Source organism: Vulpes vulpes, chromosome 14, assembly GCF_048418805.1.
Source record: "Vulpes vulpes isolate BD-2025 chromosome 14, VulVul3, whole genome shotgun sequence".
Classification (NCBI taxonomy): Eukaryota; Metazoa; Chordata; class Mammalia; order Carnivora; family Canidae; genus Vulpes; species Vulpes vulpes.
Genome location: NC_132793.1, coordinates 103,832,103 through 103,854,035, shown reverse-complemented (window position 1 = coordinate 103,854,035; position 21,933 = coordinate 103,832,103). Strand labels below are relative to the sequence as shown.

The following is a 21,933-nucleotide window of genomic DNA, read 5'->3' as shown; positions in this document are numbered from 1 at the left end:
AAAAATTTTTAAAAGTCTTAAAAAAAAATAAGACTAAAGACAATTTTCATGGGTAAAGAACGAGAACAGAACCATACCTCTGAGAAAATAGAGTTTATAAGTAAAGAAGGCCATTTTCTTGGGATCATTCCCCAGGTAAAGTGATTCTGAAATGACTATTTTTCCACAGAATGTCCCAATCTGACCATAAGCAATTTTATCCATTTAATTATTTTAAGATTTGTGTGGAATCAGAAAAGACCCCGAATAGCCAGGGGAATTTTAAAAAAGAAAACCATAGCTGGGGGCATCACAATGCCAGATTTCAGGTTGTACTACAAAGCTGTGGTCATCAAGACAGTGTGGTACTGGCACAAAAACAGACACATAGATCAATGGAACAGAATAGAGAACCCAGAAGTGGACCCTGAAATGTATGGTCATCTAATATTCGATAAAGGAAGAAAGACTATCCACTGGAAGAAAGACAGTCTCTTCAATAAATGGTGTTGGGAAAATTGGACATCCACATGCAGAAGAATGAAACTGGACCACTCTCTTTCACCATACACAAAGATAAACTCAAAATGGATGAGAGATCTAAATGTGAGACAAGATTCCATCAAAATCATAGAAGAGAACACAGGCAACACCCTTTTTGAACTTGGCCACAGTAACTTCTTGCAAGATACATCCACAAAGGCAAAAGAAACAAAAGCAAAAATGAACTATTGGGACTTCATCAAGATAAGAAGCTTTTGCACAGCAAAGGATACAGTCAACAAAACTCAAAGACAACCTACAGAATGGGAGAAGATATTTGCAAATGACGTATCAGATAAAGGGCTAGTTTCCAAGATCTATAAAGAACTTATTAAACTCAACACCAAAGAAACAAACAATCCAATCATGAAATGGGCAAAAGACATGAAGAGAAATCTCACAGAGGAAGACATGGACATGGCCAACATGCACATGAGAAAATGCTCTGCATCACTTGCCATCAGGGAAATACAAATCAAAACCACAATGAGATACCACCTCACACCAGTGAGAATGGGGAAAATTAACAAGGCAGGAAACAACAAATGTTGGAGAGGATGCGGAGAAAAGGGAACCCTCTTACACTGTTGGTGGGAATGTGAACTGGTGCAGCCACTCTGGAAAACTGTGTGGAGGTTCCTCAAAGAGTTAAAAATAGACCTGCCCTACGACCCAGCAATTGCACTGTTGGGGATTTACCCCAAAGATTCAGATGCAATGAAACGTCGGGACACCTGCACCCCGATGTTTCTAGCAGCAATGTCCACAATAGCCAAACTGTGGAAGGAGCCTCGGTGTCCATCGAAAGATGAATGGATAAAGAAGATGTGGTTTATGTATACAATGGAATATTCCTCAGCAATTAGAAACGACAAATACCCACCATTTGCTTGAACGCGGATGGAACTGGAGGGTATTATGCTGAGTGAAATAAGTCAATCGGAGAAGGACAAACAGTGTATGTTCTCATTCATTTGGGGAATATAAATAATAGTGAAAGGGAATATAAAGGAAGGGAAAAGAAATGTTGGGAAATACCAGGAAGGGAGACAGAACATAAAGACTCCTACCTCTGGGAAACGAACTAGGGGTGGTGGAAGGGGAGGAGGGCGGGTGTTGGAGGGGAATGGGTGACAGGCACTGAGGCAGACACTTGACGGGATGAGCACTGGGTATTATTCTGTATGTTGGTAAATTGAACACCAATAAAAAATTAATTTATTAAAAAAAATAAAGAAGGACTTCTATACTTTAACAATCTGTGTAGAAGGAACTACATTTTTAAAAGAGACTAAGGACACTGACTTTGTTAAATAAAAAAGACCTGAACTTGTCTTTTTACTCTTCTTGTGTCAATTCTTGGAGAATTAAAGCATCGGTCAGCAAAGTCTGGAAGATCTCTCTGAATATCCAGGCAGGGATACTGCTGGGTACTAGAGCATGGCTATCATTACCCAAGAGCCCCTCAAAGCCATGGGAAAATGAACTTGAAAGGAGACCCTCCCCTCTAAGCAGCTTCACACTAATTCAGGAGGGAATAATTCCAGACCAAATCAAAATAGTTTCTTTGTGAGGCGGAGATGTGGCAGCCACGTAGGCCAGCCAGGGGCGATGGGACCGAGGCTGCGCAATGACCAGCCCACACACAGGAGCCGTGTCGCCGGGGGTAGAGAGGCCAGCGCGGTGGAAGGTGTACCAGGTGGAGGGGAGGAAAAGACTGACTTTGCTCCTAAGACAGAAGAGGGCAAACAACCCTGAGGATGGAGATGTGCGTGTAACTCTCCCACTAGGTGCCAGAATGCAGCCTGACGGCCAGGTGAAGAAGAGCGCCAGGATGGAGAGAAAGGCCAGGAACCCAGCGATATCTCAAGGGGCTGTCCTAGGGCTGTCTGCTCTTGTGAAGGGTCCTGGTGGTGATTTCCTACAGGAAATGGGGAAGCGGGCATGGCACACTGATTCGACAGTCTGCCCAGAGTTTCAGTCTGATAAATGCCAACAGCTGATCCAGGTTTCACGTGTTATGTGGAAAACTGTCTTCTCAGAAAGCGAAGGACAAATGCTACTCCAAACACACAATGTAGGAGAGCCGGCAACTTGAGGAAGAGATATGTGTTCCTGTCACTATCGTAGGAGTGCAAGAGAAGGAAGGACAGGCGCAGATGTATGGGGACCACAGACTTTTTGAAGGATTCCCCAACCGCATATACAAGAAGAAACAGAACAAGACAAGTTTTAGGATAACAAACTCCAAGATAAAATTCCTTTCAAGAGTAACAAGAGACTGAAATATCAACCACATATAGTCCCAGTGAGAGACAGAGGAGAAGAGATCCTCCCCACCCCTCAAATACAACAGTAGCTCCAAAATAAACCTTGGGTCAAGGAAGGGATGCTTTCACTGTCGTTAAGAGGACACACACGGTGGATAGAAGAAAAGGTGATCGAAGCACATCCAGAGTGTTAAGCCGATCCTGACAAAACCACAGTGCCAACTAATGACACCACAAAGGGTCTTCTCTGTTAGCTTCAAAGTGGCTGAGGCAGGCCCACAGTGAGGAGAAACATGTGCAGTGTCAACAGAGAAGAGCCGGGACGCAGGGCTTCCTCATATCTGTGTGTCCTGCTCTCTCTTTAGTGGGGGGCACACACGTAGAGACAACACTCGTGTTCAAGACAGCAGAGAAGCTGACGAGCAGGTACATGGATTCTGTCTCTGGATCTCATGCTCCTGAAGGAACTTGGCCTTCTGAGAAACTATGGATGATAGGCATCTACCAACAAATGAACCTCTGGGGAGTGGGGTAAAAACCCCCTGCAGTATAAGTTGCAGACTACGAAGCCACATGCTAACTAACCCTGCAGATTTTTAAGAAATATTAAAGATTTGTGTATATTTATACAAGCATGAGTTAGGCCTCTGGACATCATGGGCTGCGTCACAATAGCTTATCAACCTACGCTTACTTCTTTTATATGGTTGGTATGCTGATCATCAGGGGAAATCTATAGATATGAAGGAACTTAACTTCATCAAAACATTCAGTTCACTGCTTACGGAGTTTCAGTTCTCACCAGATGAAAAAAAAGACACATGAAAAAAAAAATGAAAAAAGAATCTGTGTTAAGATTGTGGTGCTGGGACTTCTTTGTCTTGGCATTAAAAACAAACAAACAGTAAAAACCTTCCTATGAGCATTGTGTATCTATATAAAACCTAAGGGAAAAATGAATTGTATAAATCTGGCTGACTCGTAACTAAATACAGTTGTCTGTGGGACTATGTACTTTCTATGACCTAGTCAATACCAAAATTTGGATTCTGCTTTCTGGGGAATAAGCGGGAAGATGTAACTTATTTTAAAAAAGAAACGAGGTTGAGGTTGATTTTGACTCCCTACGAGTCAGTGACAGGATGCAACTGTTAAACGCTGTCATCAGGAGAGTGCTGTCACATTGGGGAGGCGAGAGCAAGTCTGTGCTCCATGCCGGTCAGATGGTATCTGCGGTGCTATGTTCACATACGGCTGCTTTAAGAGGGATGCTGAGCAAGTAAAGTATACCTCAACAGACGGCAATGGAACAGCGAAAGGGCACAGAAAATCTTCTCAGAAAAAACAAGCCGAAGGCTCTGGAGAGTCTTCTCCAGGACGTACCTAGAAAACAAACGTGCCACAGTGTGGAGGAGGCACACATGGTTGGAAACTAGCAGGAGACAAGACTTTTGCTAAAGAAAGGAAAGATGATGCCTCATCATGGAACAGGTTGTGAGCCACCCATCAACAAAGGCATTCAAGTTGAGGTGGCATCTGTCAGGGTTAGAGAAGTTGGAGCCCAGGTCTCCTTCAGGGGTCCCTGATTCTAACTCCACCTCTGCCTTCATGAATTAAGAAAGTTCTTGGTGAAAATGGAGAATAACATCTGGGAATGGCCTTGATTGGTTTTCTCAAACTAATCTATGGATTCCACAAGCTACTAATGATACACTGGACCCAAATAATGCCAAGACACATTGTATACTACATGTCACCCCCGCAGATGTGATTCACAGCACACACGGGCTCTGAGCAGCCCCACATCACCAAATCCGTGTGACTGTGTAACCCAGCTGTTTCTGAAACACTGTTACAGATGCTAAGTCCCTATCATAAGAGCCCTGCTGTGGAGAAAGGCATACATTTCTTTTGGGGAAAAAAAGCCCTAACAATTTAGATAGCTGCTTTTAGGAATGAATCAGCAGAAGAACTTTACCAAAAAGAATGTAAGATAACCACAAAGTGACTCAAAGGGCCGCAGACCTAGAGGAAACCTAGTAATTTGGTCCACTCTCCCAACCAGTACTCAGCTCCCTATCACCCTTCCAGGCCCACAGGAGAGCTGCCGCGTGCCAGGCACAGCTTGAAACCCAAATCTGTGTTCTCCTGTTAATCTTTCCTACCTCCAGTGAATGATTATTGTACTTCTTACAGATGAAGACAGTAAGTCTTAGCAAGAAGTACCACCTGTCAAAAGTCAGAACAGCTCCTAAATGCCAGGGCTTGTGTCTCCAGGGATCCCAGAGGATCTTCTTCCAGAGAGGAAAAATCAGAGTGGGATTTGAGGTAATGCTTAGTGGTGAATAAAGCCCCCAACAATTTTCTTCTTCCACAGGGACCCAGAATTTATAGAAGTCCTTCTGTGTTAGGTGTGTAAGAATGTCACCCTCCTCTTTTACCATTTCCAGGAAGACTCTGGCTACCCAGACTGACACGGTTACTCACTTGAGAAAGAATATACTGCACAGGTTTGGGTGGTAATGTTTCTGGGCAGTTTACAGCTCATTTACCAGACCTCTCATGACAGAAAAGAGTCTATGTGCCGCAAATGAAAAGACCTTGGGTAATCAAGTTTCCTCCCCCAACCACCCCATCACAACTTTAGTATTTAAGATGCCTGGCTTTCAAAGACCTTAGTCTTTTAGTAAACTAGATGATGATGTAGCTTCTGTAAAAAAAATATTAAGTGCATTTGAGTTTTCTGATCTCAGAGACCTCACCATACTCGCCCCTTCTTACCAAGAACATCACCGGTGGCCATGATGTCACAAGTGTACATTGCTGCCATCAGACGCTGAGGTTTCACCTGCAGGGCATAGCGACAGGCTTCCTTCATGGTGGCGATGAGCTGTCCTGAGAAGGGTCCGTAGCAGTCAGTGAGTGAAGACTCTCCTCTCTGGGAAGTCTTCTTCTCCACGGGCTCAAGGCTGCCATCTTGGAGTCCCTGGTTTTCACCTCTGCTGGAACAGGCTTCTCCTCCCCCCTGTCCCTCCTGCACCAAGTCTCTTTGCTCTGGATTGTGTTTATCACTCGCCCCTTGTTCCTCAAATTTACTTAGGTTCCACTTTTCCAATATGAAACAGACACCCATGAGAGGTTCCTCACACATGGGGCCAGAGAGGGTTGCTAGTTGGAAACCACTCACGATGCTGTTGCCAAAATCTCGGTATCTACTGGTCTCTTTTGAAGCTTTGATGGCTGGGCCTGTCCATACTGAGTTCTGAAAGTCTTCACTCTTATTTACTAATATGTTGGGCCCGCATTTCCTTGGGCCAAATGACCAGATCTGGTCAACAGTGTTCCTCCATTTCCTCCCTGTTAGGTGCTGCTCTAGTCTCCCTTTGAATTCCCACATTTTTTCTTGGGTCTTCTGGTGCACCATCTGATTATGTCTACCCTCATTCAAAGAGGATGTCAACTGCTCCATAGAACGAATCAAATCACTATTTTCTTCCAGGATCTGTGTGACTTCTTCTGGAAGGGGCATGGCTCGAACACTGAGTGTGGCAAGCTTATTGGGGGTTGTTATTGTGATGAGCCCGTCAGAGTCAACTTGGATTCCTTCAGGGATTTTGCTCTGATCTTCTTTTGTTTGGTGGATAACTGCAACTTTTTGTTGTTTGCCTATTTCTTCATTGACCATGTCAACTTTTGGGGGTTTGGTGATTGTTTCTCTGAATGGAATAATGGGTTCAGATACACTGATTTGAATCTTAGCAAACCTACAGACAAATTCAAAAGAAATAGCAAGGTTATATGATAAAAAATGGCATCAAAACTCCCATGTAGAAATATCACAAAATGGGGAGTCTGCAAAAACACAGAAACACAGAAGTGATTTACTAGGAAAGATCGGTACTGTACATCATATCAGAATTCAAAATCCACTTTCATTTTGGATTGAAAGGACTCCCTCTAATGGGGACATACCTTCAGGGAGTTCTGTGAATATATAAGAATGTCACTGCTTTGTTCATTCAAAATAAATAAGCCATCTATTTAGAAAAAGATGTTTTGAGTGGAAAATAAATATTTTAGTAAGATCTGACATATGAATTCTTTAAAATAATATTTGCCAATTTAAGAACCTGGAGAAGAAAAGCTCCATGATTATAACTCTGAACAAAGAATATCAGAACTTAAGGACACCTTGTCAAGTGCTGGCAACATATCTGGCTTTGATAGTGAGGCTCATGGCAAGGCTAGCATGATGCAGGAGTGTGCAACTGGGGAGATGAGGCTTTATTTAATTAAATTTAAATAGCCACACGTAGCTACTGAGCATGTGATATGTGCCTGATGTGACTGAGGAACCGAAGTTTTAATTCTACTTAATTTTAATATGAAATAGCCCCACGTAGCCTGTGGCTACTGTATTGGCCAGCGCGGGTCTTGGACCTTAGTCTGGTACCATGTTCAGAAAGCCCCTTTTCCACATGTCATGAGGTTTAGTTTCATGCTACATTTTCTTCCAAATGAATCATGAATTTGCAGAGAGGGGATTCAGAGAAATTGGTGTGGATTGATTGTGATGACAAAGAACCATGCAGTTTTTCTCTTCTTTTCTATCTAGTTCACTCTCAGGTAACATCAAGGCTCTGGTCTGCTCTATGTCTGCCACTGGCAGTGGATGGATGGATATACAAATCAATGGACATACAAACATGTATGTGCTCACATATACATGTTACATGAAATTTTGGGATTGCAGAACAATGCTTTTCTCTGGGAAATGTTAAAACTCAATAAATGGATGGTTTTCTAAAAACAGCATGTTATCAAAATTGGTAAAAAGTGAACCTAACTGATTTTAGAATATGGAACCTGAATATACCATAAAGTGTGGTAGAAAATAATGTAAAAAAACATTATTTTCAAGAAACGTTTTTTTTTTTTGCCAGGGAATGTGTTCACCTTCAAGGATTAGCTTATTTCAATGCTGTTATGATTCACTGTTATTACTGTTACAGAATATGTAAGGGATGTTTTGACTTTGCATTAATTTAAAATATACTTTGTGAGGGGCACCCAGGTGGCTCAGTCACTTAAGCAGCCGACTCTAAATTTTGGCTCAGGTCATAATCTCAGGGTTGTGAGACTGAGCCCCGTGCTGGGCTTGACACTGAGCATGGAGCCTGCTTGGGACTTTCTCTCTCCCTCTCCCTCTATCTCTAAAAAAAAAAAAAAAAAGAAAGAAAAAGAAAAATGAGAAAAATAAGAAAAATATATGCTTTGTGAAATAGGTGATGGGGATTAAGAGTACACTTACAATGAGTACTGGGTAATGTATGGAACCAAACTACTATATTATACACCTGAATAATATAACACTATATATTAGGGGGCACTTGGGTAGCTCAGTGGTTGAGCATCTGCCTTTGGTTCAGGTCATGATCCTGGGGTCCTGGGATCAAGTCCCATATCCGGCTCCCCACAGGGAGTCTGCTTCTCCCTCTGCCTATGTCTCTGCCTCTCCCTCTGTGTCTCTCGTGAATGAATAAATAAAATATTTTAAAATAAACCCACTGTATATTAGTTACACTGGAATTAAAATTAAAAACTCAAAAGTACTACTTTATTCAAGGTATTGTGGCTAATATAAAAATTATAGCTGAAGTCATCATCAACATGCATTTGGTGCCCTCTATGTACACCAGGACATGCCCCCACACATTTTCATGTGTTAAGAAAATAATAAAATATACTTTAATATTTGAACTTGACAAAAACAGTATACACAGACAAACCTGCAGTTCAATCTTAAGAATTCAAATATAAAGTCTAAAATAACAGTGAGAAAAAAGGATATATGTTTTTTTTTTAATAGTCATTTACTATGTATGAGGCACTGTGCTAAATGTTTTACATGTATTATATCTTTAGTATTATCCCCATTTTCTAGAGAAGAAAGATTAAGCCACACCCCCAAAGTCCCAGAGCTAGTCAGTAGAGGACCGAGGACCCAAATTTAGGTCTGACCTCAGAATCCATTCTTTTTCCAGTTATACCACACTGAAAGTTAGTATATTAGTATATTAACTGAAAATCAGATGTGCTATTGCACATCAAAGGAATACTTCACCACAACACTAAGTAGCTTTTATCACAGGGTATAAAAATTTATTTGTATTAAGAGATCTGTTAAAATAATATAGCATATTAAAAATGTCAAATAAAGTAATCAATCTATGTAACCATCTGTAAAAATGCTTAGCATTCAATAAAATTTTAATACCCTTTTCTGATTTTTTTAAAAAAGGAAAGCATTTAGCAATCTCAGAAATAGGAAAATATTCTTTAAATTATCATTATTTTGAGAAAATACACTCATGTTTTTAGAACATTCCAGAAAATCACTGCACAGCTACTAAGATAATGAGTGCCATATCTATGACATCACCCCCTTTTCCTCGTGTTGTGAGGTGTTGTGTGTCAGACTAGCCTTCAAGTTTCAGAGGGTCCCAGGAAGTCTCTATAGGAATCATTTATGAGATTGATGAAAACCACACCATGGAAGTGGGACTGTGTACAGGATGGTCACACCTGCAAAGCCCCTTGGGATCAAAGGCTCTTCAAATCCCGGGAATGCAGAGCCACCATTACTTCAAAGAAGATGCAGCAAGCTTAGACACCCCAGTAACTTCCTGTAGTTTCCTGTCACCCTGACCACCACCACCTGGAGGTCTTGTGGTCTCTGACTGGTACTTCCTTGAGCTCTGGACACTGTGAACACTGACAGTTTCTCTGGCCTGGACAAGACTGTCCCCTACCTCCTGCTCCTGCGCATAATATATTCCTGAAAATGTGTGTGAGCTGAAAAGGAAGCTTATGTATTAGAAGGCAGGTTCTGTCCCATGAGGGCTAAAATACTCTAAAATTCTATAGTCCTATAGGACAGGTGACCAAACAAACATCTACTGATCTGTGACTAACGACACGTAAACAACTTGTGACTGACTCACGTAAACAACCATTCAAGTCAAGACTATTTGCTGTCAGGACCTGTCAGGGTTTCCTCCAAGCCCATCCTGAGTTCTACTGTCGTCCTTTCTTTAAAATTCTTTTTATCACGTGAACCTGGAACCCCCGTACTTTACTTCAATCAGCTCTGCTTTCTTGTGCTATATGTATAAACAGGATTGAATTTTGTTTTTTCAGTTGGGTTCTTTGGCTCAGGATTATGTTGTGAGATTTCTCCATGTTCGCTTGTTAGCTTGTTCACTGAGATTACAGAATTTCATGGTAAGAAAATATCAAAATTTATTTATTTACCCACTGTGCTATTTATTTTCAGTCTTGGGCTATTAAAATGTTTGTTGCTATGAATATTCATGATGCACGTTTGTCAAACTTTGTGTTATGTACCCTTAAACTAGAAACAGGAGTGGGTTTGCCAAGCCACAGGAAATACTTACATCCTACCTGAATATATAGTATGGAATTGTATTCCAAAGTAGTTGTACCAATTCACATTCCCACTAGTTATGTAAGTGAATTCCTACTGCCTATCTCTGCCACCATCTGATACTGTCACTTTTGAAATGTAATTCTAAGTGCCGAAAAGCATCTTTTTTTTTTTTTTTTTTTAAATTTCAACCACTCTGGTGGGTATGAGGTATCTCACTTTGGTTTTAATTTTGTTTCATTAATTAGTAAGTGGAGTATCTTTTCATGTATTTATTGGTCTGTAGACTTCTGTTATGTAAAGCACCTGTTCAAGTCTTTGTTCCAATTTCTAGGGATTGTTGCCTCTTGAATGAATTGCTCTTGTGGAATTCTTTATACATTGGGACTTTCAGTCCTTTGTTTATTGCACATATTACAAATGTGCTCTCCAACCCTGTGGCTTACCTTCTTACTCTTCATAGTATCTTCTGATGATTAAACTTCACTTTGTCATTTATGCATTTAACACTCTATATTTAAGAAGCTTTGCTCTATCCCGAGGCCTCAAAGATATTTTCCCATATTCTAGGTACTTTATAATTTTGCCTTCCACACTACTATATACCTGGAATAAATGTCTGAGTTCAGGATGTCAGGAGTTCAGAGGCCTGAGCTGCCAGCCCCATCTGCAGCCTTCCCACTGTTACGCCGTACCCCTCATTTCTATGCTGTGTGAGAGTCTACCCATCCATCCATCTATCCTTGTATCAACAGCACAGAGCCTACTTCTGTAGCTTTAAAATAAGTTTTGATTTCCAGTGAGTGCAGTAAGAACTTGCACCTTGTTATACTTTCTTTAAGGGTTTTGGTCATTACTGGCCCTTTGTATCTCCACACAAACTTCAGAATCAACTTGCCAAGCTCTGCAAACACATGCAGTTAGCAGGATTTTGATTGGGACTGCTCTGAATATATAATCAGTTTGGGGAAAGCTGATATCATTATAATATTAACTTTTTAAAGCCATAAAGATACTTTCTTTCGTGCTTTATAGGTTTTGCACAGAGGGCCTATAAATGAGTACATTTTATTCCTGGGTATTTAATAGTTTTGTTACTATAAATAGTAACCTTAAAATAATTTTCATTTTCTGTTTACTAATGGTATATAGAAATGCAATAGATTTTGCATATTAATCTTGAATAGAGCAACTCTGCTGTATTTACTTTCTAATCCTAACAGTTTCTGTAGATTCTTCTGGATTATTAGTACACAATATCATGTACAAACAGTAATGGTTTTAATTTTTCCCTTTCAATTCCCATACCCTTCATTTTTTTTTCTTTATAATGCTGCCCAAGACGGATAATATAATGCTAAACAGAACTTGTAATAGGAGGTATCCTTGTCTTATTTCTGATCACAAAAGAAAGCTTTCAAAAATTTCACCCAGTAAGTACATGTTTGCTATAGTTATTCTGAAGATACTCTTTATCAGTTTAAAGAAATTCCCTTCTATTCCTAGTTTGCTACGAGTTTTGATCATGCATGAATGCTGAATTTTATTAAATGTTTTTCCTTAAAAAAAATGTTTTTCCTTAGTCCACTGAGATGATTTCTCTTTTTTTCTGTTAATCTGGTAAACACACATTCATTGGTATATTCTTTTTAAATAAAGATTTGGTTTATTTATTTGAGAGACAGAGGGAGAGAGAGGTAAGGAGAGAGCATAAGCAGGGGGAGAGAAGAGGGAGAAGCAGTCTCTTGACTGCACAGGGAGCCTCACTGGAGGCTCGACGCCAGGACCCTGAGATTATGATTGAGCCAAAGGCAGATGCTTAACTGACTGAACCACTCAGGTGCCCCTTGATTGATATGTTTAATGTAATTCCAACTTTGAATTCTTTTGATAGTTATAGGACTATCAGGCTTTCTATTTTTTCATGGGTCAGATTTTTCTAGGACTTGGCCCATTTCCTTTGAAATTATTGGCATAATACTGCTTATAATATTCTCTTCTGTTTCTTGGCCTGGGACAAGCTACCTAGCACCTGAGTCATCAAGGTGCCCTAAACTCCGACACGCCACGAGGGACTTAAAGATACAGTGACCTGTAGTCAACACCAGCTGATGCAGTTACTCAGGGTCCCCATGGGGCACGTAACAGAACTCTGCCTCACGGGGTCCTGGAGGATCCATCCATTATCCTCTCCAATGCTTAGTCTTCCCTGCTAACTATCCCTCTCTACTTGGGCTCCAGGTCTCCTCTTTGACAAGGGGCAGTAAACAATGAACTTGAGCATTATTTCTCTGTCACACCAGGGCCACACGGAGATTATTTGTTTTCTTTTGAAGGGGGTTGGTGTCCTCACTTTCAGAAACGAATTTTTAGGGGAAGAAGATAATAAACAATTCAGAATTTATCAAGTATCTTATTAAAACAGTATATATTTTTTGAAAAGTAGACATGTTTTTGCTTTTGTTAGCCTCATTCAATGTAAGTCTAAATTATTTTCAGGTATTTGGATATTTTCTAAAAAGGTTTACAGAGTAGTTTCCAAAATAAACTGATGCACTAAAGTATTTTAATGCTATGTTAAGGGCATATTTTTTAAAAACAAATTTTTTTTATTGTAAACTATAGTTCTTTTCTCCTGAGATAAAAAAAAAAAAGTACCCATATGAAAGCCATGAAGAGGAAAATGAAAAAAGACTAAACAAAGATACAAATAAGTAATAATCAATTAAATTAACTTTAGGTTTATGGGAAAACATTATTTGAAATGTAATTCTAAGTGCTGAAAAGCTTTTTTTTTTTTTTTTTTTTTTTTTAAAGAGGAGTTAATGGCCTGAGAAATGTAAGGTTATTTAACATGAATTTTAATTGGCAACAGAGTATGAAAAGAGAAAATAATTTAGTTCAAAGACCCCAAAAACTAACATAACATTTCAATGTTTAAAAAAAAAAACCCTCTTGAGAACTATTATTTTTTAAATATACTTTAAGATTTATCCAATTAGCAGAATTCTCTAACCTGATACTATAACCTTCAGAAATTGTAAGAAAATGTTATCAATATTGAGGAGATGGAAGATGTGCCTTCCAGTTTTGTGCTAATCATGGCTATAAAACCATTTAAAGAAGGAATAAGTCACAACATCATTTAAACTAGAGAACAGAGCTGAGGAAACTCCTCCTCCAGCAGGAGATTTTACAACATCCCCAGGATGGTGCTGCAGAGCAGCTGTTTTCATGCTATTCCATTATCAGCAGTAGCAGGACGACTATAGCAGGAATACTACAGCAGGAATATTTTAGTAGTAGTATCGTAGCAGGAGTAGTAATAGTTGGTGTACTACTATCAATGTGACTGGCTCATCATAAGGATTAAATGAGACAGTGTTTAATACAGTGACTGGCATGTAATATTTAGTATATAATTATGTTGATTATTTATAATTATCATTACAATCATCACAGCCCCCCAGAATTTTAAAAATAAGAGGAAGGAAGGCCATGACAAGGCAGTTCATCAAAGAAGAAAAATGAATGGCCAAGAAATACAGAAAGAAATGTTTCAATTGCATGGAAAATGTCTTTATTAACAATGAACATCTTAGCCGTCTTCCAGACTGTGAATTTTAAAAAAATATACAGGGTTGACGAAAATTTGGGAAAAGAGGCACTTTCAAATACTTTTTGCTGGCTACAGTGTAAACTCTATCAGCCTTTCCTAAGGATAATGTAGATCAGAAGCCTAAAAAATATGCCAGCAATATATGGCACCTGGTGAGCCAGAAATAACACCTCTGAAGTTAATGTAACCAAATCAGAGCTGCGCATATGCAGATGTCCGTATATATGAGAATGTGCACAGAACAGGCTGCGGGTTTGAGAGCCCAAATATAAGTTAGTGGTTCTTTTCATCCTTCTGGCTTTTCCTAATTGCTATAATAAACACACATTGGCTTGGGAATAAAGAGGAAAAGTGTTATTTATAAAAAGTGGTCTGGGATGCCTACTTCCTGAAAGGCATCCACCACCAGGATGGAGAAACAGATCCCCTCAAGGTGTACCTCGCATAGACTCCATCAGGAAGGAGAGAACTCTGTCTCAGTGGCCCCTGAGCTCACAATGTATGACGTCATTCTGTTGCCCTGACATGCTGTGTGTGTGTGCACCTACAGGAAAATACTGATGTATAGAGATATTTTATGACTTAAGCTTAAAAATGTTAGAGTATTTACCAGAAGTAAATGGTCAGTCATTAAAAACCTAGTCTACAATCTGACAGCACAGTAACAGTTCATGTTTGAATTGAGGGCATTTCATTTTTCTCCAAAAACAAGCCACAAAGTCCCCCTGGTTCAGGACCCACTGCTCCCCAGTGACTTGGGGGCTATGCTGGCCCACCACCATCTTACCTTTCTTTCAAGTCATCCAGGCACCGCTGAAGGTGGACTTCCCCTGCCGTCACTAAGACGTGCTCTCCTGTTTCTTGAATTAAGATCTGGACACAGGGGTCAGCCTGGTTTAAGAGTTTCATTCCTCTGACGAGCTGAGGCATTTCACCTAGGTTAATAGAACGAAGTGCTGATTAAGAGCAGCATAAGGACCCATCAAACCTCAAGACGATGTCCATGGACACTGAAAGGAAAAGTATAATGAAAGTCTTAAAATAACTCTTCCAAATCATGCAGCAATGTGAAGAAAACTGACTTCTGCTCATTTGAGTACAGAGCGCTAACATGAAACACTCAGAAGCTTACCGTCAAGACTCCCAAAGCTGGTCTATACCACTTCTTCAAATGCTCGGCAAATACAAACTACCACCACTGTATGTGTAAATCCACCTAAATTTGTATTACAGAAGTACATACTCTCTACCTAAAATGTAATAGAGCTCTTCCCCAAAGAAGAGTTAAAATCAACAAATCAGCAAATAATGACAACAAAACCCCACTTCACATGGTATTCAAGAAACTGCAGAAGAGCCAAACATGTAAAATGATCACCCTGAGGCTCTTGACAAAACTGTGTTTTAGAAGAAAGCTGTCCCGTGGGTTGAGGCCACTGTGCCCGCTAAGCCATGGGCACCTTCTGTGTTCCCTGCTGCCTGTGCTTCTGGCATGCGGCAGCTTTCCCGTATGGTCTGTGGGAGCTGAGGCCATGGCCAGGATTCTGGTCCATATCGTGGGCTTAGCCACTCTTTCACACCTTCTTGCATGCTCAGCAGCTACTGTTCATTTAAGTAGAGACTCCAGTCTTGAAGGCATTTCTATGCAGCCTGGTTTCGCTTCTGCACTTGAAGGAAAGCCTCTACCATTCCTCAATGCTTGCTTTTCAACATGCCAAGCAAACAAAGCCACAGGAACTTTCTGCCATCAGTAGTTTTCAGTATGGCTATTTATTTATCCATATCTACTTGGTTCTGAAATAAAGCTTTTCTAATGATAACACTTCATATTAGCTAGTGACATGACAACAAGTACTTCATAGAGACAGCTCATTAACTATGTGGCAGAAATGAGTACCGTTCTTGTTTTATGGATGAGGAGGCAGGTATGGAGAAGCTAAGGACTTATGTCAAGGTCCCAGCACCACGGGCTTTGAAGCATGCGGGACAGGTGTCAGCCCCCCGCAAAGCCAGGCAGCCATGAACCACACATGGGATGCATGCAATAAGAGGACCCCACTGTGCATGGGGCTACCAGACTCGGTCTCATTTGTTCCCTCTCAGTATACTGTGTCTTCCTCTGCCTCATTAAGTGGACTCACGGGCATTACATTACCTAGTGTTAAGTTTCATAGGATTTGAAGCATGGCTGAAAAGCATTCCTGCAAAAAGACCACTGATGACACAAATAACACAAAGCACAGAGGAATCAATTAAAAAATAAATAAAAGAGCTTTCCACCAGCTCCCCATTAGCCAAATTACAAATTCTTTAAAAAAAAAAAAAAAAGAAAGCAAATACACTTAAGTCTATCTCTTCATAGTAAAGGTGACAGTTTAACAATAAAGAAGAAATTTTCTCAAAATAAAACTTGGAATATAGAGACATTTTGAAATTAGATGTTTGAAAATGTTTATTTACAATGATAGTCATTTTGTTGGCAAAAACAACATTGATTTAACCTCTTAAAATCTGGAAGTTGATTTTCCTAACCTGCTTAAAAATCTTCCAAATGATCTGTTAAAGATAAAAAAATCAACATCTTTTAATACTGTAAAAAAAATCCTGAGATGATGACAAATACTATCTGGATTTAAAGGAAATCTTTGTGTATAAACTGCTGACTGGGTTTTAAAACAGACACTGTGAGCTAGCAAAGGCAGCCCATGATCTATTTCTTCTATCTGGACCACACAGTTTTGAGGTGTCTTTCCTAGTAGTGAGGCCCATTTAAAGTGATGGGCCGAAGTCAACAGACGCTATAAGCAGATCCTTGGATGGCTGTATCACAGTCCTGTGTCAGGACAAGATTTCAAAAACAACAAAGTGTCTCTGTGGCAGCCATCTCTACAATAGCCCAGCTGTCCTCACCTCCCGGCAGTCCTGATGGGCCCATGTGGGCCAGAGTGAGCCTAAGTGATGTGTGACCCCCAAGCCTCAGCCACACAAGCACTCAGCCTCCATGTCAGGGTGCTGGACTACTGGCTAACAGCAGCTGCCATGCTGTGCCACAGGGCACTGACTACTCCCTGTAGAGCCGTGGGCAAGAGTTAGTGTAAGCCTCAGTTTACCTCTCATGAAGATGGGGTAACACAGCACAGGGCTAGTGAGAGGATTAAATAAAACAGTCAATGTAAAATCCTTAGTGTGTGGCATGGAGTAATGAGGAAGAGGATAATACCAGTTGTGGGATGTCTACACTGTTTTGTACAGGGGTGTCTGATCTTAGGAGGACCCTGTGGATACAGAACTGAGAGGTGGTCACCATGGTATCCTAACTCCAGCTTCAGAAATCAGAAAAAGAAAAGTGGATGAACAAGTGCTCAGAATTACCTACGCTGAAAGTGAGAAAGAGGCTGTCTTGTAGATTAGTCAACCCAGTTTGTGAGTATGAACAAGAAAAAACGGCCTGTTCTGCTCAGAAATAAATAGCACATCCACCTGGTGGTTCTCAGGGGCAGTATCACTGGGAAGTCTGGGTACAGGAGGGTGGACACCACAGCAGTTGGCACACATCATCCATGGAGAATGGGGCTCTGCGCCACAGTGAGGAGGGGCACAAGACACTAGGACACAGTAAACACAGAGTCACTGTCCCCGAGGGCTCACGGGGTGAGGACAGCATTGGGAGAAGTGTTCTCACACATCCTCAGTGTGTAATGAGATGTGGGCCCTGTAACAACAGCAAGAAGACAGAACAGTGGGTATAAAATTCGGATACAGAAGTGTGGGAATGGGGCACCTCAGTTACACAGTCAGTAACATGCACAGTAAATCCAGCAAAAACAATACATCTGTTGGGAAAAAGGAGCAATACTCTTTAAAATTATGAGAATTGGGTGCTTCTTCTAAATCATTTTAGTTTCTTTTTTACCTAGTACATTCTAATGAAACACATATGAGGGAAACTCTAGCATCCAGATGGATCATCCTTAAGTCTTTCTATTTATTCCATTGCCTCATTTATGGAGAGGAAATCACTCTTACTGAGAGTCTGCTATGGGACGGGATGGAGACAGGATGGGGGCAGGAGCGAGTTACCAGGGCCCCTCTCCTCCTGCCGCCAAAGCTGTAGAGAAGCTGGTTCGGCTCCCTTCAGGGCTAGGAGTTAACTCGGCAGAGACAACAGCATAGGGCAGCACACAACCCTCAAACAGATTTCAAATATAAATTTCTAGTAAACAATCATGGTTTGAATTATCAGTTATTTCTTTAATCTCTGTTTTAAAAGTTTAGATCTAAAATGGAATAGAGAAGAATTAAGTAATACTAGAAAGGCCTAAGAATAAGCTATGGTTGCCAGACTCAAATGTCACAACTCCAATAAAACTGAACTTTCTTGTACTGTATGTACTTCTGAGGCCTGGAGGCGCTGACAACAGCCAGAGCCAGACCCGCAGTGGAAGAGAAGAGCCAACCAGGAGGGCCCAAGATCTGGACAAGCGCACAGAGAGGAAGCGGGTGTTAGATAGAATAGGGTAAGTCCATGCAGTCAGTCACCACACGCTGGTTATCTCCAATGACAGCCCAGAAAGGAGGCCATATCCCTGGGGCCCAACGAAGATGGCTGTTTCCTAGGGCAGAGCCCAGAGGTCAGAGATGCAGTTCTCCAAGTATCTGCTCTAGCATGCAGGGAGCCTCAATGCCAAAGCTATCTGGTAGAACTTGAGGCAGAGACAAGCTTTCGGAAGGCCCAAGTTCTGGGGCGAGGAGGCGTACAGCCATGCAAGGGCAACGGGACCATCCTCTACCTCGGCAGAGATCTACCACTTCACAGCGCTTGTCCTTTGGGTCCCTGAGCACAGCCTGGAGGTTTCCTGACCTACCACCAAGCACTGGGAACAGCAGAGTTGGGGTTAGCGATGCCATGGGAAACTACATACAAGAGTTACTGAGGACTGCTCAGGCAAATGCTAGAAGCCAAAGACTAAGCACCAGTCAGGACATAATCTGGCATATGTGGGTGGGGCAGGACATGCTTCTAAACAGGCAGGAAATGCTCCATGACCAGATAATCTAGCAAACCTAGAGGGAAGGGCTCCCCCCGTGCCAGGGCTGTGAGGGTGCGGAGATGCCCTGGTCTCTGCCGGACAGACGGACCCAGTTTCTCAGGGAACAAAGGTGCCTAAGTACACCATGTTCCTAAGGCAGAGGTCAGATTCCCTTTGGAGAACTGGCAGAATGTGTGGCCTGATGGTAGGGTAGGGGGAGGACTGCTTCTATTATGCACCTGAATGAGAATTCACAGCATACTGCTGAAACAAACAGCGAGGAGTCAAGTATGAAATCCATGCATTTACAAAGTGTAATGAACATTACAGGATTTTAAAAATGAAGTCATCTTACTTGGGTGTTTCGGTTCAACAGCAACCCTCACAATAGGGGTGGCCTCGAAGTTGAGTGGTATGAACGGCGGGCAAGATGGCACACTGCACAGCGTTGCTGACTTCAGCACCAAGTCCTGAAGGCCCCCGATGCCTGCAGGGAGGAAAAGATCCATGCGATCAGTAAAGGGTGATGGGTTCTGAATTTACGTCAGAAAAATAAGACCATCAACCCAGTGTATACATTGCTGAGGAAAAACACTTAAAGATGTTGCAAGGAACGAGGCCGACCAGCACCCATGGATACTATTTAACTGCTGATATGCTGATAAACAGACAGGAATTCTGCTGGCCACTGGCTTCCAGACGCACAAGTCATGTGGTTATATCAAACTGGGCTAACACATCTCTACTTTGACCACAGAAGTGATCACGTCCAAATACATGTCTGAAAATACTGATGATTTCGAATCATAAGTTTTAGTTTTTTAAAGTACATTAATGTGATGAAAGTGAGTGTCTACTGAAATAGTCTCTTTTCTCAAATCCTTGCTTCAGGTCAAGGGCATTTGGAGACTTCAGGTTTGAGGCTGTTCTGGAGTCCTTGACCCAAGCCACCCTCATACCACCCCAATTTTAGAAGAAGACATCGCACCTTCCCCACTTCAGGCTCCCAGAGACAGTTGAATAGGACCCTCCCGGAGGGCATCCATCCCTGAGCAGATGGAGGCAGAGAGAGTGCTGACAGGGGAGCTCCTGGGGCATACTGAGCCTCACATCCACACTAAGAGCAGACAGCATTTTAGAAGAACTCAAGTCATACATACAAGGGTCATTTTTGTGCTTCTGGGCTAAGGCAAAGATTAGGGAGGGTATGGAAGGGGAGGCAGTCTACTCAAAGGAGAGGGGACACAGGAGATGGGCAGGGACATTCCATCAGCATTCCATGTCTCCACTGTGAGCTCAGAAACAACAACGGAAGGGAAACAAGGAAACAACTCTGTTGCCTTTGGTTGACACCCAATGTAAAGGTATTGGGGTGATGGGATGCTCCACGACCGAACATCCAGCAAGGGAAGGGAAGGGAAGTGACACAGAAGCTTCCAGCACACAAGCTCAGAAGGTGGTGGAGAGGTCTCCCATACAGCGTGGTGTGACCATACAGCATGGATGGTCCTCCCTCGTCCCCCACTGAATGCCTCCAGTCTTCACCACCTGCCTGCATGAAGGGAGGCTCTAACCACAGGAAATCTCCTCCTATGGCTACACATGCCCAGTTCAGCTCTCCAGAGGTCCACATAAGACAGGCTTCCATGTCCATCGGACACCCTCAGGATTTTGAAGGCTACCGTCAGATCCTCTGAAGCCTTTTCTGCCTTACACTAAACATCATTAGCTCCTTTAACTGTTCAGCTCATGACAGGATTTCTAGACCTTTCTTGTGTAGGGGACCCTCCCCAGACTGAAGTTTCCAAGGTCCTAAATTTAGTCCTCGCGTATCCTGTGTATGTATCTGGTCAAGGTATAAGTTTCTTATCACCATGCCCCTTGGCCCAGCACACAGAAAGGTCTACCCTGGTCCCAAGCTTCTTGCTACTTCCCCGTACTGGTAAACAATGATGGAACAGATCCGGGTCTGCCCAAGTTACCACCAAGTCTACTAGGACTAATATCCTCTTCCCTTCCTCTCCCTCTGACCATGCACACACAGCACATGGTTTCAATGGAAACAGAGAGGCCAGTCCTTCCTCTGTATTACCAGAGATGTAGGCTGCAGATGGTCAGCAGATTGGCAACCCTGTCTGTCTGAACTTCTGGTCTACATTTTGCTATTCAAATTACCAAATCTATTATTGCTACTTAGATGTGTCCAGATTTGTGAACATAATTGTAATTCCCCCCAAAATAGAAAAGAGAAAAGTTATTACCACAGTATTCTTAGTCAAGGTTAAGGATTTACAGAAAAAGCAATGCTCCAAAGATCATCAAAAACCCACCATCTGTATGACGTGTCACCATTTTTACTTAATTTAAGATATGATCTTAAAATCCAGGAAAGGGACCATTTAAGTTATTGGGCAAATCAGAAAAAAAAAATTAAGAATCACTTTAAGAATTCCTTGAAGTACTAACAGATAATTATTAAGTGTACACTCTGGTATTTATGCAAAACACAGTTTAGAAGAAGCTTTTTGTTTTCAAATGATAACACAATTTTGAAAAAAGGATACCCAGGATCACACCATCCTAAGATCATCAATGTTTTCATTTCCCCCGCCCCCCCCCCCAGGCACACATAATTTATCGTTACAATGTTCATATAATTTTTTATCCTTTCTCTTTCACTCCTATTGCTCAAGTCACAGTGATAGCAACTTTGGAGGAAGAGTTTCTTCACAGAAAGGACATTTGCTGAGGCCTTTTTCAACTGGGGCTGAGGGGGTTAAGGGACATATTCCTTCAAGAGAATCACTTCAGAATTTCTGGGACAGAATAACAGTTCAGAAAAAAAGATCAAATTATCATGTCATTGATTAGGGTTAAGGACTTACAAGAGTACAAGCTTATTTTTTTTTTTTAAATATTTATCAAAAACAGATGTATGATCTATGAGAGAGAGAGAGAGAGAGAGAGAGAGAGAGAGAGAGAGAGAAGACAGGCTGAGGAAACAGGAACATGGGGTCACAGCAACGTCCTGAACACCAGAAAGCT

The 21,933-nt window shown here is 41.5% G+C and overlaps 1 protein-coding gene across 2 annotated transcripts in view; it reads right to left on the bottom strand.

Annotated features, from left to right (window-relative positions):
- EFL1 (elongation factor like GTPase 1) overlaps nucleotides 1–21,933 on the bottom strand; it is a 119,862-nt gene that overhangs the window by 14,176 nt on the left and 83,753 nt on the right. For both annotated transcript variants that reach the window (XM_072737444.1, XM_072737445.1), the window contains exons 16-18: nucleotides 19,244–19,375; nucleotides 14,646–14,793; nucleotides 5,574–6,556 (exon numbers count right to left, since the gene is read on the bottom strand). In XM_072737444.1, the coding sequence (XP_072593545.1) occupies nucleotides 5,574–6,556; nucleotides 14,646–14,793; nucleotides 19,244–19,375 (1,263 nt within the window). The remainder of the gene's footprint in view (nucleotides 1–5,573; nucleotides 6,557–14,645; nucleotides 14,794–19,243; nucleotides 19,376–21,933) is intronic.